The sequence below is a fragment of the Pleurodeles waltl genome, chromosome 11 (genome assembly GCF_031143425.1).
Source record: "Pleurodeles waltl isolate 20211129_DDA chromosome 11, aPleWal1.hap1.20221129, whole genome shotgun sequence".
Taxonomy (NCBI): Eukaryota; Metazoa; Chordata; class Amphibia; order Caudata; family Salamandridae; genus Pleurodeles; species Pleurodeles waltl.
The window spans coordinates 865,706,526-865,720,574 of NC_090450.1; the positions used below are offsets into that span (position 1 = coordinate 865,706,526).

Sequence of the window (14,049 nt, forward strand, 5' to 3'; positions counted from 1 at the left end):
AGTAGTGTCTCAGCAGAACATTGTCAATCAACATACAGTAGAACTGACGTCACATTGCTCCCTCACCTAATCAAAGAAAGACAGCACAGTAACAGGGCACTATCTGTTCAGTGCACCAATATTAAGTGTAGGCTCTTTTCAAAAGGAAATGTTACTTTTTTAGTATAAGATGATCTGGATAGCATCCAGGTCCAGGGAGGAGTGCCCTTTCTGAACTGTTTGACTGCTGAGAGGTTAATTCACAAAGTGAAAGTAGGACGCAGTCCCCTCTCACCACCATGGGAAAATCTGCTTAACAATTCATTTAAATTTATAGTAAAGGTGTTAAGCAAGTAATATCTCTTAAGAGGTTGATTCCTGGAAATAAAGACCTTTATATATAAGAATTAAGCAAATTCAGTGTAATAATGCTGGTTGCCTTGGTACAGTTGCTTTTTAATATAGTTACACATAATTTGTGTGTGGCATCAACTAACTGAAATTAAAAGAAATTACCATTATTTTCTACAGTCTTTATGCTTTCAGAGTATGTCCCTGCTTCGGTTCTCTCAATGAAAACGATCTAAAGCGCAACTAAACTGTGTACCCTAATTTAATGTTTTGCTAGTGTCAACAATGTACTACATAATTAAAGTAATAACTTAATTTTCATACAGTGTATTGGATGCTGTGCAGGTATGTCGAAATTATACAAGGGTTAACTCGTTGTGTGCAAGTGTATGTACGTGTGCGCACATGCGAAGAAATAATGTATTTACTGGTTATTTTTCTAAACGTGTAGCCCTTTCTAGCATATACACTCCCAAGAAAGCAAGCAAATATATTGCCGGATTTTCCTTTGCCCTAAAAGTCAACCAAAGTTCAACAGTATTTCCTAAGGGAACAGAGCACCCCATTTCACCTAGACTTACAGATCACTTCAAAGGATGAACGCTTGTGTTATGAATTTGGAAACACTAAATTGATACGACAGGACGAGAGGATGATGCATCGGGATATGCTTTAGCCATGAATGGGTATTTAAAATCAGCTTCAGATTGTCATACAGCCACAACACAGAGTCTGGAGCCAACCTAGAATGATCATGTAAAGTCCTACACACTGGATCAATACAAATGATTGTCAACTTATTAGCTATGAAAGACTCTAACTCTTGACATTTAGGAGTCTTTGCACGCAAGATAGAGAATACTGCTGCACGAGCTCAACTGTTTCACCCTTCTCGTCTCCTGGTTGTGTGAGTCAGTGAGTCTCCCACAAGGCTTGAAAGGAATGAAGAGAATTCATCTTTGTTGTCTGCACTCTCATGTCACTGACTCATTACTCTTTGAATGTATGCAATTGCTAAGGGATGGCAACGGTGCTTTGGTGATAGTGCGGCTATCCTTTAAATTACTGCTTTTATCAACTAATTCACATTTGAACTGCAGTGATTTGGTTTTGTCTGCTGCTTCTCCATAGCTGCCCCCTTTTGCTCTCATTCAAAATATATACTTGGGTTAGGAGTTCACATCTGAACGCACAAAAAATCATAAGCCTTTCGGCCACGCCTAAACACTACTGACAGAGGACTCAGAAGGATGAAAGACTGAGATGGGCTTACTGGGATTCAAATTGTGACCTGCAGCTCACAGCAGTGTCAACAGCAAGAGTTTAACTCATTGAGCCATCCTGCCAGCTATACATTTGACACCGATATTTGTTAAGAGTTGGTCGCTGGTTTCCCATTTAAATAAATATATAAGATAACATTAGACTCAATGACTTGTGTAACACATCATGAAATGTATTTGAATAGAACAATGAATGTTCTGTCAGTAACGACAGGTGTAAAATAATTTTCTGATCTGAAATCTACACCCTGGCACTCACTCGCAAACACTTTATGGCATGAACGCACTACTTCAATTTTAAAATGAGAATTAACAGTTGGTTTATTGTGAATGCGCCCATTCCCTGACACAACTTGTTACCCTTCTTGTTGCTTCTTTCTCATACTCTTCAAGGCCACCTCTGTGGAATGCAGCACGTTACAAATGTAAAATTAAAACAAATTGTGGTACTGATATCCACAATATCTGACTTACACACATCAGATGTAATAACGCACGTGATGCACTGTCAAACTGCACATGCTAGTTCAGAGTTCTTCAATGGTCAGTTAAAAGGATTCTTACAATATCTATTTCATCAGAAATTTAGACTTACCATTAAAGAATTTTATGATGTCTGTAAAATCCATATTATTTTCTAGAATAATATCTCGATAAACTTCCACCAGCGCTAGAGCTATAAAAAGGACAAAGTGGGAAGAAGAGACTTGTTTGGCTGACCAAATTGTCTCCCAGACTGAAAAAACGTCATCATAAACTAATTCTGTGGAAAAGAGAAAGAGAAACACAAAAAAAACTATTAGCATGCCACTTTGGTATGGCTTTTTACTCTTTCCTAATGACATAGACCAGTGGTTCGCAACCTTTTGACTTCTGTGGACCCCCACTTTATCATTACTGGAACCCAGGGACCCCCACTGAATAATTATTGGAATCTGGGAAACCCCTACTGAGTCACTACTGGAAGCTGGGGACACACACCTAAACACTGCTGATGATTGGAAACACAAAACAATAAACAAAAAATACAGAAACAAGCATTCATCAAAAGCATACACAAATGATAACACTATTTAATTTGCAAACAAATATAAATAAAAAATAAAACAAATGTGAAGGATGGAACTTTTCTAAATTCAACTGAAGCCTCACATCATTCATACTATATTCTGTTTGATGAACCTGCACTGCTCTCACTAATCAATCTGAGGACACTTATTTAATTTTTAGCCTCCAATTTAATTTACAGTACGTTTTTCAATTGTACATTTATCCCATTTATATACACTTTTTTAATGTGTTAATATTATTTAATTTTCTAAGTAGTTGTGGACCCCCCCGAAGAGGCTTCGCGGACCCTCAGGGATCCCTAGACCACAGGTTTGGAACCACTGACATTGACCCTTCTGTTATAGAAACAATTATGTTAATATAAATTCTTAACACAATAAAGTACAAGTTACTTACCTTCGATAACGAAATATCTGGTAGAGACATAATCTAGTTGCAGATTCCTTACCTTAGAATTTTCCCCTAGGCATCAGACTGGATCTGGAGATTTTTCTTCAAGCAATACCCTTGCGCGTCGGTAGGTGGCGTTGGTCGTAGTCACTGTGATGACGTCGGGAGTAGTACATAGACACGACCTCAGTGCAGTGGCGTCAGTTTCTTTTAACGACTTTCCACGCCAAAGCGCAGAGCCGCTAAGAACATTGAGATTGGGGCGCCAGAATCCCTGTCCCTAGAAATCAGTTCGCAAGCGGGGAGGATGGGTGGGTTGTAAGGATTCTGCAACTACAATATGCCTCTAACAGATATTTCATTACTGAAGGTAAGTAACTTGTACATCTGATAGAGACTTCTAGTTGCAGATTCTTTACCTTAGAATAGATACCCAAGCAATTCCATTCTCAGAGGTGGGGTGCGAACCAAGATCATACTAGAAAGTCCTGCAGGACCGTACGACCAAAGTAGCCATCCTGATGGACCTTTCTGTCCAGGCAGTAATGTTTAGCAAACATGTGAGGGATGCCCATGTATATCCAGGACAGGAAGTCCACATGCTAACGCAGTGAAAGCAACAGTTGCTCTGGTGGAATGAGCGAGCAAGCCCTCAGGGGGTTGCTTCTTGGCCAAAGCGTAGCACATCTTGATGCAAAGAAGTACCCATCGAGAAATGGTACGATTTTGCACCGCCTTCCCTTTCTTCGCACTCACATACCTGACAAAGAGTTGATCGTCCACCCGGAAATCTTTAATACGATTTAGATAGAACGCCAATGCTCTTTTTGGGTCCAGACGGTGGAGTCTCTTCTCCTCATGGGAAGGATGTGGGGGAGCGTAAAAAGTAGGCAAGGTGATGCACTGGTCTACATGAAAAGGCATAACAACCTTGGGAATGAAAGCAGTCTACCACTTTGTCAGAGTGCACAGACAAGAATGGAGGCTTGGAAGAAAGAGCTCGACGCTCACTCACTCTGCGAGCAGAAGTGATGGCAAAAAGAAAGACAGTCTTGAATGTGAGGAGCCATATTGGATAATTGTGCATAGGCTCAAAGCAACACATTAAGTAAATAAGGACAAGATTTAGGTCTCACTGAGACAAAATATATGCAGTGGGAGGAAATAAATGGGTGAGGCCTTTAAGGAATCTATTCACAATAGGAGATTTAAAGAGTGAGGGCTGATCAGGTAGCCTAAGAAAGGTCGAAATGGCTGATTAATACCCTTTAAGGGTGCCCACTGCAGAGCCCTGCTGGGCCAAAGAAATAATGAACAAAAGAACCTCAGATAGAGGGGCAGAGAGGGGATCAACAGATTTGTTGGTACACCATGTTACAAATTTTTGCCAATGACAGGCATATACCGTTTTGGTGGAGGGACACCTGGCTGCCAAGATAACATCGCAGACTTCAGGCGGAAGATCAAAAGTTGTCCACTGCCGCCGCTCAATTTCTACTCATGAAGGCGGAGATTGGACAGGTTTGGGTGGGGAACCGTCCCCTGTGGCTGCGGCAGAAGATCCGCCCGAAAAGGCAGTCTGAGTGGAGGATCGGTGGCCATGCTCAATAGCTCTGGATACCATCCTCTCCGTGCCCAGTCCAGAGCCACCAAGATAACTTGGGCCTGGTTGTTCCTGTTTTCCTGTTTACGCCTATAACTGCAGAAGTGGTATAGGTGTAAAGGCGTTAAGGAGGCTGGAGTTTCACTCGAGACGAAAAGCGTCTCCGAGCAAGTGCCGTTTTGGAAAGTCCAACGCACAAAACAGCTGACATTGCTCGTTCTATGAGGAGGCGAACAGATCTAACCAAGGCTCTCCCCACTGCTGAAAGAGATCTTGCGCCACCTCCGGATGGAGACGCCATTCGTGATCGGCTGTGCATCAACAGCTGAGTTCTTCCGCTCTGGCGTTGAGAGAACCCGCCAGATTTTGAACCACCAGGGTAATGCCCTGATGTTCCAGCCATGTCCAGAGGCGTAGTGCCTCCTGACAAAGTGTCCAGGACCCTACCCCGCCCTGTTTGTTGCAGTACCACATGTTGGTAGTATTGTCCATGAACACTTGCACTACTTTCCCTTTGAGAGAGGGAAGAAATGCTTAGAATGCAAGCCTGATCGCCCGGAGCTCCAGAACAGTGATATGGAGCCCAGACTCCACCGGAGACCAGAGGCCTCTGATCTCCGCCTCAAAAATGAGGCGCATGGCCTCATAAAACTCCTTTAATTGGGCAAGGGTTGCTCCGGCTCCCGGAAATTCAGGGAAGCGCGGAGCGGACCCAGAAGCATGCCCTGAAGACAGAGGTCTTGAGTGTCGGCACTTCTCCCTCGTCGCATCAGCCGAGCGACGGGGTGAAGTCGAAGGGCGACGGGACCGATTTGACTTCTTCTTACCTGTGCCCGAAGACTTGGAGGAAGTAGAATGGTGGTGGCTCCCCGAACAGTCTTGAGACCTCCCTTCTGAGTGAGACTGGGACCTACACGGAGTTGAGTGCCGGGCCGCCATGAGCTGGAGGGACTGCTCCCTCAAGGCCTTCGGGTGCATGGCCGGCACTCGGAGCACGAGTTCGGGTCGTGGTCGCGCTCCAAGCACCACAAACAGACCCAATGCGGATCCATCACCGATATCATGCGATGACAGTCCTCACACGGCTTGAAACCGGTCTTCAGGGACATCTCGATGCACAAAATACTCACCAAAAAACTTGACAAAATGGTCAAACTCAGTCAAAAAGAGACCAGGGTAGCTCTCTCCGGCTCAGCGCGGAAAGAAAAGAACTGACGTCACTGCGCTGAGGTGGCGTCTATGTACTACTCCCGACGTCATCACGGCGACTACGATGCCGACGATGTCCGCAGAGTTTACCGACGCCACCTACCAATGCGAAAAAATCTCCAGATCCAGTCTGACGCCTGGGGAAAAATTCTAAGGTAAGGAATCTGCAACCAGAAGTCTCTTTCAGATATATGGTTTTACATCAAGCAGTTTATGTTTGTCTTTATGAAAACATTATTCAAACTTCTGGTGGTAATGCCTTTTGCACACTAGATTGACTGTGATAGGGCACCCACAGGTTAGAAATAGGGGGCATGATCAACAAACATTTTGGCATATGTATAAGGAAATAGGTATGCAAAAAACTGAACTTCAGGCTAGAATCAGGATCAATGTACATATTGGCTCAGATCAGACTGATGAATATGCACACACTTCTAGAATAGCAGATTATCAATAACTGTAAACATAGGGCACAGATGCTATTCATTGGCTATGCTTCTGTACAATGTGGTGCACATCCATGTCACATTCACATTTTGAAAATGCACCCAAACTCCAGAGGTTGAGAAGTGAAAGGGTGCAACCCAGATTTCAGAAGTGTGTCAAAAAAGTTTCACCACTGTCAAAAGAACAAGTTACTTACCTTCAGTAATGCTCTTTCTGGTAGAGACTATCTAGAAACAGATTCTTCTCCTTCTGAAACTCCCCACGCATCTGACTGGACCCAGAAACTCTTAAGGAGTGGCTTAGCGCACCAGAAGGTGGTGACTGGCACAGTTCTGCTCTAGAAATGACGTGCGGGCATATACAGGTGTCACTCCAGCGCGCTGTCAGTTGCTTTCAAGACTATCAGCGTCCCTAGACGCAGAGCTCCAAAAGCAACTTAGTTTGATCAGTGTGCAGATTCCAAGACCTGCGATCTTAATGGATAGAGTCCAATAACAGAATGGGAGAGACATTTTGGGACAGTGAGGAATATGTGACTAGATAGCATCTCTACTAGAAAGAGAATTACTGAAGGTAACTTGTTCTTCTGATAGAGACCTCTAGACGCACATTCCTCTCCCTTTGAATATATACCAAAGCAGTACCTCTTCAGGGGTGTTTTGTGTGAATGGACTAAAACAAGAATGTCATGCAGGACTGAGTAGGCAAAAGGCCCAGGCAACAATGCTTCGTGAAAGTATGGTAGGACACACATGTATCTATCTGACAAATGTCTAGGACAGGGACTGCACGTGCCAACATAGTGGTAAAATCTTTGGCCCTTGTCAAACGTGCATGCACTCCTTCCTGAGGCTGATTTCTGAACTGTGCTTAGCAGAATTTAAAGCAGAGCAAAATTAAGAAGGAGATGGTTCTCTGCTGCACAGTCTTGCTGTTTTTCACTCCACAGAACCCCACAAAGAGCTGAACATCCACCCAGTGGTCTTTGGTACAATCGATGAAAAAGCTCAGTGGTCTCTTAGGGTGCAAGCAATGAAGTCTCTCCTCCTTAAAAGGTTGAGGTGGAATGTAGAACGCTGGCAGGGTGATGTTTGACAGACATTGAAAGGCATCACAACTTTCAGAAGGAAGAATTTCCTCGTCCGCAGAACCAGTTTTTCCGGGATAAAAGAGGTGTATGGTGGAGTGACACAAATACCTTGAAGCTAAGGTGATGGTAATGAAGAACACAATCTTGATCGGAAGGAGCTGTTAAGGACAGCTGTGAAGTGGCTCAAACGGAGTGCCCATCAGATAACTCAAAACTAGATTACGGTCCCATTGGGGCATGACCAAGAGAGAATGGGGAAACATATAGCAGCCCTTTCAATAATCAAATCACAAGCCTTGCCATAAACAATGAGGGCTGATCTGGCAACTGTAAGAAGGCCAAAAGATAATCGTCAATAGTGCCCAAAGCACAGTTTTTCTGAGCAAGTGAATGCTGGATAACTTGGCCTAAAGGGGTTCAGTCTGGAGTGTGCCGCACCAAGCCATAAATTTATTGCTAATGACAGGCACGTACAGTTTTTCTTGATGGACGTCTGGCTGCCAAGATGACATCAACTACCTTTGGGGGAAGGTCGATGCTGTTCAGCTGTCACCGTTCAATCTCCAAGAATAAAGGTGGAGACTGTTAAGGCCCAGGTGCAGAACTGTGCCCCGTTGCTGCGACCGCAGGTCCTCCTCGAGAGGCTGCCTGTTTGGAGTGCATATGTTCAAGCCCACGTGTTCTGGATATCATACTCTCTCTGCCCATTGAGAAGCCTCTAGGATGACTTGGTCCAGTCTGTCCTGATATTCATAGTCACCATTCGTGATCCATCAAACATTCACAACTGAGCTCGTCTGACCTGGAATTCAATGATTGTGCTAGGTAGATCACAACCATGAAAATTCCTTTGTGGTCCAGTTCTTTCTAAAGGTGCAAGACCTACTGGCACATGGTCCATGACCCCACCACGCCCTGCTTGTTGCAGTAATACATGACGGTGGTGTTGTCCATGAGCACCTGTACCATCTTCCATGATGTTGTCCCACTACGACTTCAGGTCCCACTGCAGAGCCCTAATGTCACCTGGAGTGCTCGACCAGCAGGATGCATGAGGCCATTAGTCCCCGCACCCATAGAGTCGACCTCACTGAAATTCAGGACCGAGGGTGAAAGATCGTGATCACAGCCTGAATGTCTTGGGGACTCTCTTTCCTTGGGGAAAGGCACGAAATTGAACTGGGTCCACAATGGCTCCCATGAAGTGGGGGCATCTGAGAAGAAGTCAGATTTGAGTTCGGCACATTGATATTGAACCCGAAAGATGGTAGGACGTTCACCGTAGTCTGGGGTGGTTGAAGACTGCTTGGTGTGAGCCTGCATTCAACAGCCAGTATATTATCTGCGTGTGAGAACTCAGACGGGTCCTTCTTCCACGTCATAAGGTCTTGTCCCATTATCACAACCTACTGGATCTTGATACAAAAGCTGATTAAACAACTTGTACATTCCCTGCAGTATTAGACCACAAGATGGCCATTCTGGAGATCATGGAGGGCTGGGCCAACACCAGGCACCACAGAATGCTTGCAGGTATAGGTTACTATGTCTTTATCATATGTCATTAATATAGTCTTTTTTTTCTTTCTATTTTCCTTGGCGGGCTTGATGATCACTACTATTGATGTGGATTCTGCCAGTGCGTGTTTTTATATGGCCTTGTGGTGTTGTTATATATGTACTCACATTAAAATCAATAAACAGATGTATAAAAAATAAGGTTTGAGTAGATTTCTATGTGGCCTCGATTGGACTTTTAACAATCACCAAAATATGTATATCGATGCAAATCATAGACATAATTTACACATTTAGCTTCAGACTTCGAATACTTTTGGTGGTCAAAAACCTTCCACTAGACAAGCCTGAAAGCTGCAGATGTGAAGGGCATGACAAGCCGGATTAACTAGCTGAGGGGTTCTGCTTTAGCCTCAACTTCACAGAAAAAAGGGGGAAATAATTATAACACAAAGAGCAACGTTTTAAATCCAGTGATCTAATACTGAGCTGAAGATAAATATAGTCAAAATAAACAACTTTTGTACGTATGTTTTGTGGATTTTAAATCCGCATTTGACTTGGTTCAGCGTAGCCAGTAGGGGCAAAACTAACACAATGGGATATTCCAGCACAGTTATTAAGAGCTATTCAGATGTTATACACTGACACATGGATTATGATGAAAGTAGGGGATTGCTCGTTTTTATCAAGAACAATTAAGACTGAACGCGGTCTCAAACAGGGTTGTGAGCTCGCACCCTATCTTTTAATCTATTTTTGTATCAAATGTATCCAGTATGTTAAACAGGGGAAATGCGCTCCCTCCAAAGATTGGGGAGCTCTCTATTTCAAACTTGCTACATGCGGATGATGTAATCCTTCTAAATCACACCAAAGTAGGATTATAGCGATTGATAGTGAAACTAGCAGAATTTGCAGAACAAAGTGGAATGGTTATAAATAAGAAGAAAACGGAGACTATGGAAATAAGTAACAAAATACACAAAAAATGTAAGTGGTATCTTCAAGGCCACAAACGTGAACAAGTAAATCACTATAGATACCTGGGGGTAATATTTGATGAGAAGAGATCTTTTACTCCCCAGAAAACTGACTTAATGCAGAAAGGGAATGCGCTGTTGATATCCTTTCGTACCCTGCAAATATCACTAGACGGTGCTAGATATCGCCCTTTGCTTCAAGTGATATCTGCTAAACTAGTTCCTAGTATCACCCATGGTAGTGAATCTTTGAAGGGTAGAGATGCGGCAATCCTGAATGGAATGATTGGTGAAGTATTTAGACCTCTTTTTTATCTTCCAAAGTTTGGAACAGGTCCAACAAGCAGAGTGAGTGGATTAAGTCAAGCATTCTGGCAGGAGTTGAGATCAAACTCAAACTCTCCATCCCAGGTATATTTAGACCAAGCCTTAGATGATCTGGGGATGAAGTCTCTGGGGGATGAAAACTTAGCTCTCGATACTTTAAAAAAAATTATTAATAGTATTATGAAGAAGAAGTCCATGTCTATAGACAAGGGTCTTTTGGATGACGGATCACACTCCTGGGTTATAACAAATTAGTCTAAAGCTATGAAATACCATTAGTACCTGGAGTTAGGATGGTCAAAGAAAGAAAAAGACCTTTTAATTAAATATCGATTTGGCCTTCTTCCAGGAGGTTCGGCTATTCCCCCATGGGATCTGGATCAAATTCCCCATGTACCTTATGGGGGTGTGGAGTTGGGAACCTTATACATTGGATCTGTATATGCCAAAGTTCAAAGCAATATTGCAGAAGATATCTTAAGAAGGCTTTTAAGTTGAGGAATATACGTACCTGTAGGCAAGCAGTAATTGCTAGTTTTAAATCATCCAATATTATTTTAAATGCAAGATTAACAACATTTTTAAACCAGGTCTCCAAAAAAATGGATGCTCAATGTAAGACGAATTCAAGTGAGGGTATGTTCTGAGGTTGTGATTTTTTAGCATGTTAATTGAGATTGTACAAATTCACATGGGCAAAATGTAATAAGGGGGTCACGGCTTGGTAGCTGCCCCTTACAGTATCCGGTCTTAAATCAAAGTTATTGGTAATGTGTACTTCTTACGAACAAATATTAGAGGTTAAGTTTCATGTGAATAGGTAAAGCCTGGCTAACTTAAATTTATATCCTGAAATGCTTTTGCACTGAAAAAAGTTTAAGTGTCTTTGAGGATTTCATTTAGATTTAGGTATTGTGTGGTAAAAAAAATGTATGTGATTGTATTCCATCTTATGAAATGTCTATTGGGAATTTTATCTTATTATGGATTGTGTAAAGGTTTTTATGAACTATTACGCACTTTGATTATTAAATCAATCAATCAATACTGAGCTGAAGACAAAATCACTCCCATGCCTCTGTCAATCAAGAAACTTGTCTTTTTCCTGTGGTTCCAATCTGCAGGTGAGCAGGATATGTGAAGGGGTGAACAAATCTATCAGAGGCAAATGACTTTAAGCAAATAAAACCAACATTCTCAGGCTTTCCACTTCCAGATTCTCCAGCACAATACCTCATTTACATAGTCTTTCTGGCAAAGGTTGTACACAGTCTCTTTCACCACTGAAACACAAAAAGACCACATATGGTCCGTTGCCTGTCCTCCTAAACCCAACCAATTACTATGATCAAAGGCAAAGAAAACCTCCAAGTACCCAGTTGTGAAAGCTACAAGGTTGGCTTTGGCTCTGCTGTCTGAAGAAAGTCCACCTTGACAAAAAAGGAGCCATTGGCAAAGAAAGTGGCCTGGACATTTCTGATCACATTTTCCTTACTTTCTTAGTCCATTGTTTTGGCTGCCTTTGATCTATAAACGACGACACAAGGTATAGGGGTGATTAGGTGTGAAAAGGGAAGATTAGGCTTGAACCTCAGGAGGCCGCAAGGAATAATTATGGCCTCTTGCTAAACATTGCAACTGTGCTTTAGGCATGCTATACATAATATTTTAAACTTTTATAAGTGGTGTTTGCAGTCGAAATCTAATCTTTTGATTGAATGTATCATTCCTGATCACCAATATATTTGTCATGTTTTGCTACCAGAAATTAGAGGAATAGTGGGCTTTATCTATATTCTAGTTTCAAAAGCTGACTGTAGAGTCTGAATAAAAATCATGGACTGTTTAAAGTATGTTATCCATTTAGCTGCAAGGCAAGTAGGAACACTGTTCCCATCACTCTTTCACCCAACAATTGTTTTTTTACTACTCTTTTAAAACTTTTAAAACTGCCCTCGCACAGAGTCTACTATCATGTCAACTGTGATAACTTTAGGGTAAGTGCAGATTTCTTTTGCAAGCTCAGCTTGTGTACCTAGAGCCTGGGCTGCAGGCCTCAGCTTTTACACAGATCAAAAAACAAAGGCATCTGGACCTAATCAAAATGTAATAAATACAACAAAACAGATTACTTCACATTGGTATAGCTCTTTAACTAGCACAGCTATTCCTTGGCGCCCTCTCTTTGTGATTCTGTGCTCTCTTCTGTCACAGTTTGATGTATGCCATTTCTGCTCCAGGTTAAGGTCCTTATGCTTCAGGGTCACAATGTAATAATCAAATTGTGTAACTATATGTCTTTGCTGTGTCAAATGTTTCTGTTTTTTTGCTGATTTAGGCTGATAATATCCAGGGTGGCTGTGAGGCTAGAATGCCAACAGCTGATTGCACATTAAGTGGATTTGGATGGGATGAGTGGATGGTGCAATACCATGCAATGCTGGGCTTACTTTTCAAATACCCCTGGTTCATCTACATTAAGCTATGAACAAAAACTTAAACGAACAAGTTGTTCTTAGTACTTTGCAGATGCTAGTGTAACAGACATGGTTATAGTAAAACACTGTTATGTGCAAAGTCTTACAAAGCCTCGTTCCCATGTTCGCAACAGTAGTATGAACCCTGAGCCTGCTTATTTACTATTTTAATGTTTTTGTTCCTGTAAACATTTGAAAGCCAGTACATTCAGTCTCCAGTTTCTTCTATCTTCTCTCCCAAGAGAGGAGGAAATGTTTCAAAACTGTAGCAGGCAATGCTTTTTAGAAATACTACAAATGTAGTGCATGAATGAAGAAATGTAGCTTTAATAATGTTCAAAGAGAAAGGTTATACTGTTGTTCTACTCTAAGAATTCACAAATTAAATAAACACATATCAGACGCTTTGTAAACTATTTTAGTTCAACAACCTCACTACGGTTTTGTTATTTTTACCCAACTCTGGCACCCATAATGAAGGTTGCTTAGTGGCAAAGAATGTTTATTTCATATAGATTTTTCTATTAAGCTATTAACATCCTTGTAATATGTTGGAATAATAGGGTAACTCTTTGATATAAAGTAAAGTTACGCTGACCAAGAGAGCTCCTAAGCCACTGGTGGTACGTACCTCGTTTAAAGTCCAGAAGAAACCATCGATAGCAGAAATAGAAATGAGTGTAGTCCCCATTTTGATGCATTAGTTCAAAGAGTTCGGAATCGAGAATCTAATGACAAAAAAAAGTTGAGAAGCACAAATATTAGACTTAAGTGCAATTCAATCTATTTTATTTGCAACAAGTAAATATCCAATATTTTTCATTTGGAAGAATAAACAATTAATTTACAAAATAATAGCCCTTGAAAATGGTGAAGCTGCCTTATTGTTAGATTAGGCCTCATGATTCTAGGATATGAAACTGATAACACAGATGCCACAGAAGTGGGTGCATCACTGACTCATTTTATTCACTTTCAAAATAATTAACTATCATTTATCCTCTAGTATCTCAGAGTTAGGTTGCATGTATTTGGCCCTATGCACTGAGACTGGTATAAGACATCCCTTGAGATTGGTTTATTGAACAATTGAGGTTAAAATGCAGCACTTGTGCATGAGGACAATTCTGTGGAAATAAGAGACAAAAACACGCTAAATCATAGTCAATGTTCTAAAAAAAAAATATTTCATGTTTGTCTCAAAAGATGCAATGATGTTGTATTTGACCATTTCTGGGGGTAAGCAATTGCGCCATAGGGCTCCATTGCTCTAGCTCCGTTGTTATAAAAGAAGTCAATTTGTAGATGGTAGATATTG

The 14,049-nt window shown here is 41.7% G+C and overlaps 1 protein-coding gene across 3 annotated transcripts in view; it reads right to left on the bottom strand.

Moving 5' to 3' along the window:
* SGSM1 (small G protein signaling modulator 1) overlaps window positions 1-14,049 on the bottom strand; it is a 950,757-nt gene that overhangs the window by 45,215 nt on the left and 891,493 nt on the right. For all 3 annotated transcript variants that reach the window (XM_069214718.1, XM_069214717.1, XM_069214716.1), the window contains 2 exons: window positions 13,363-13,459; window positions 2,209-2,376 (listed from right to left, as the gene is read on the bottom strand). In XM_069214718.1, the coding sequence (XP_069070819.1) occupies window positions 2,209-2,376; window positions 13,363-13,459 (265 nt within the window). The remainder of the gene's footprint in view (window positions 1-2,208; window positions 2,377-13,362; window positions 13,460-14,049) is intronic.